The sequence below is a fragment of the Pygoscelis adeliae genome, unplaced genomic scaffold (genome assembly GCF_000699105.1).
Source record: "Pygoscelis adeliae isolate BGI_AS28 unplaced genomic scaffold, ASM69910v1 Scaffold139, whole genome shotgun sequence".
Taxonomy (NCBI): Eukaryota; Metazoa; Chordata; class Aves; order Sphenisciformes; family Spheniscidae; genus Pygoscelis; species Pygoscelis adeliae.
In genome coordinates, this window is record NW_008825613.1 from 2,106,957 (window position 1) to 2,108,927 (window position 1,971).

General features: G+C 45.0%; 1 protein-coding gene across 1 annotated transcript in view; it reads right to left on the reverse strand.

Annotated features, from left to right (window-relative positions):
- Positions 1-1,971, reverse strand: part of ERLIN1 (ER lipid raft associated 1) — an 18,972-nt gene that overhangs the window by 8,355 nt on the left and 8,646 nt on the right. The window contains 2 exon segments of the mRNA XM_009332772.1: positions 382-455; positions 1,636-1,761. Of these exon segments, the coding sequence (XP_009331047.1) occupies positions 382-455; positions 1,636-1,761 (200 nt within the window).

Genomic DNA, 1,971 nt, shown 5'->3' on the forward strand with positions numbered 1-1,971 from the left:
TTCTGGTACAAGTGCAGAAAAGATGAAGATCTCTTTTGGAATTACCTGTAGAAACTGCGCTGGCACACTGGAGTGCTCAGCTCTGCAGGGGTGCCAAAGGTAAAGAAAAACATTTTCTTGCTTTTTGCAAATTAAACCCAATACTTGCAGGTCTGTGGCCTAAAAGGTCCTTTTCTCTATCCTGCAGGTCTTCCCCCAACATAAAACTAGCATTTAGAGGTGGTCGCTGTCATACGGACAGTCTTCAACGGACAAACCTCAACTCAAGGCTCAACTATTTCACTTTATGTGGAAAACCAAAGCAAGAAATCTCATCAATCTAGTGAAAGGTGAGCAAATTAGAGGTGGAAAAAAGTAATCTTTGTTAGGGAATGAACCTACCTGGATAGTGAGACCTGGTGCCATGACATTGAGATCCTTCTGCAGGGCCAACTTCAGATTCTCATCTATCTGATCTGTGTTTGGAGGACAAGAGAGAGACCACTTAGCTTATCATCATTTCTCTTACAGCTTGTGTGGCAGAATGTCAGCTGGCCTTGAAGAGCAGGTATCTCTATGGTGTAAGATAAAGATGCTTTCTGAGATCATTCAGTACATTGTTTCCCTTCCTATACCCCCTGGAAAACGTTCCCAAGGGGAGAGCCACATGCTAGTGTCTCTAGAAAGGTTCAGCTATGGATGAACTCATGGTATCTGAGCTGAGGACAAATGGCTTTCAGCATCTCAGCAGAAAAAGCACCCAGAGCCTGCGGTTGAAGTCTATCCCTTCCTAGCCAGAGCCACACCAACCCCGCTGCCAGCAGCAAGCTCTGCCTTAAGTCTCTAGGGACCTGCAGGATCCAGTACTTGCTACTGAAAAAATGCATTTTGTCACTTCCAAGCTCCAGCAAGATCTCTGGCCACAGAAATGGCCAGTTACGAAGGGATTAAGCTGCATGTACTACCAGGAAACTCCTCTCTGACTACGGATATTTGGCAAGTCTGAGTACAGCATTGTACAGATTGACAGTCTCTTAATATTAAAAGTCTGACAAACTTTTATCTTCCATAAACCAATTTTCCCCTACTCTGCCACTCAAGAAGGAACGTGATGCTGTTATGTCTTCGGGAGCACAGGTAGGTACCAAGAAGCAGAACATTCAATTTGCTAATTCCTGAACCACTACTACCCCCTTGTGAAAAAACTAGAGCATTGCAATCAACTGAGAGCATGTCCCTTCCAGCTCTCACTTGCTAAAAACAGCCGAAGGAAGCTTTTAAAGTAAAAAAGTCAATTCAGCAACAGAACAGGGGCCTAAAAGTAGTAGACAAGACAAAACCATCAGCATAGTGAAGGCAATGGGCACGACTACACACACAAGAGCAGAGTGGCTACTTTGTGCGTCCAGAATTCAGTCCTAAGTGGAAAAGGACCGAAATAAAATTCCCACATGCAGATGTGGAAAGACAAAGAGATCTGAATCGTTAAAGGGTAAAGTTACACGGGAAGTGACATATGGATGAATAAGGAGCTGGATTCTAGACTGCAACTCCAACACAGAGGCTGTTTGCTCACAGGAGCCTGCTGTAACATATTCCACAGAATAGGGAGATTACACAGCCCTTGGTAGGTGCATCCAGCTGCTATCCACTTACCGAACAGCTCAATGTATACTTCCTGCAGGGTATGGGCGCTGCAGAACTGATTCAGCTCATGATGAATTTTATTGAAGATCAAGGTCTTATCGTAGTCTGCAGTGTAGTTTCTCACAATATCGTACACTGAGGAAGTAAGAGAATTATCACAGGTCACGACTGACACGTACTGCTTTCTGCAATGCCACAACTGCAAAACAACAGCTCAGGGTATCAGGAAAGTAGTGCAGCACTGGGACAGGCGGGTGGGGGATCTCCATCCTTGGGAGTTTTCACTACTTGGCTGGACAAAACCACAGCTGCCATGCCCAGCAGTTAGTGAGAAGCCTGCTGTAA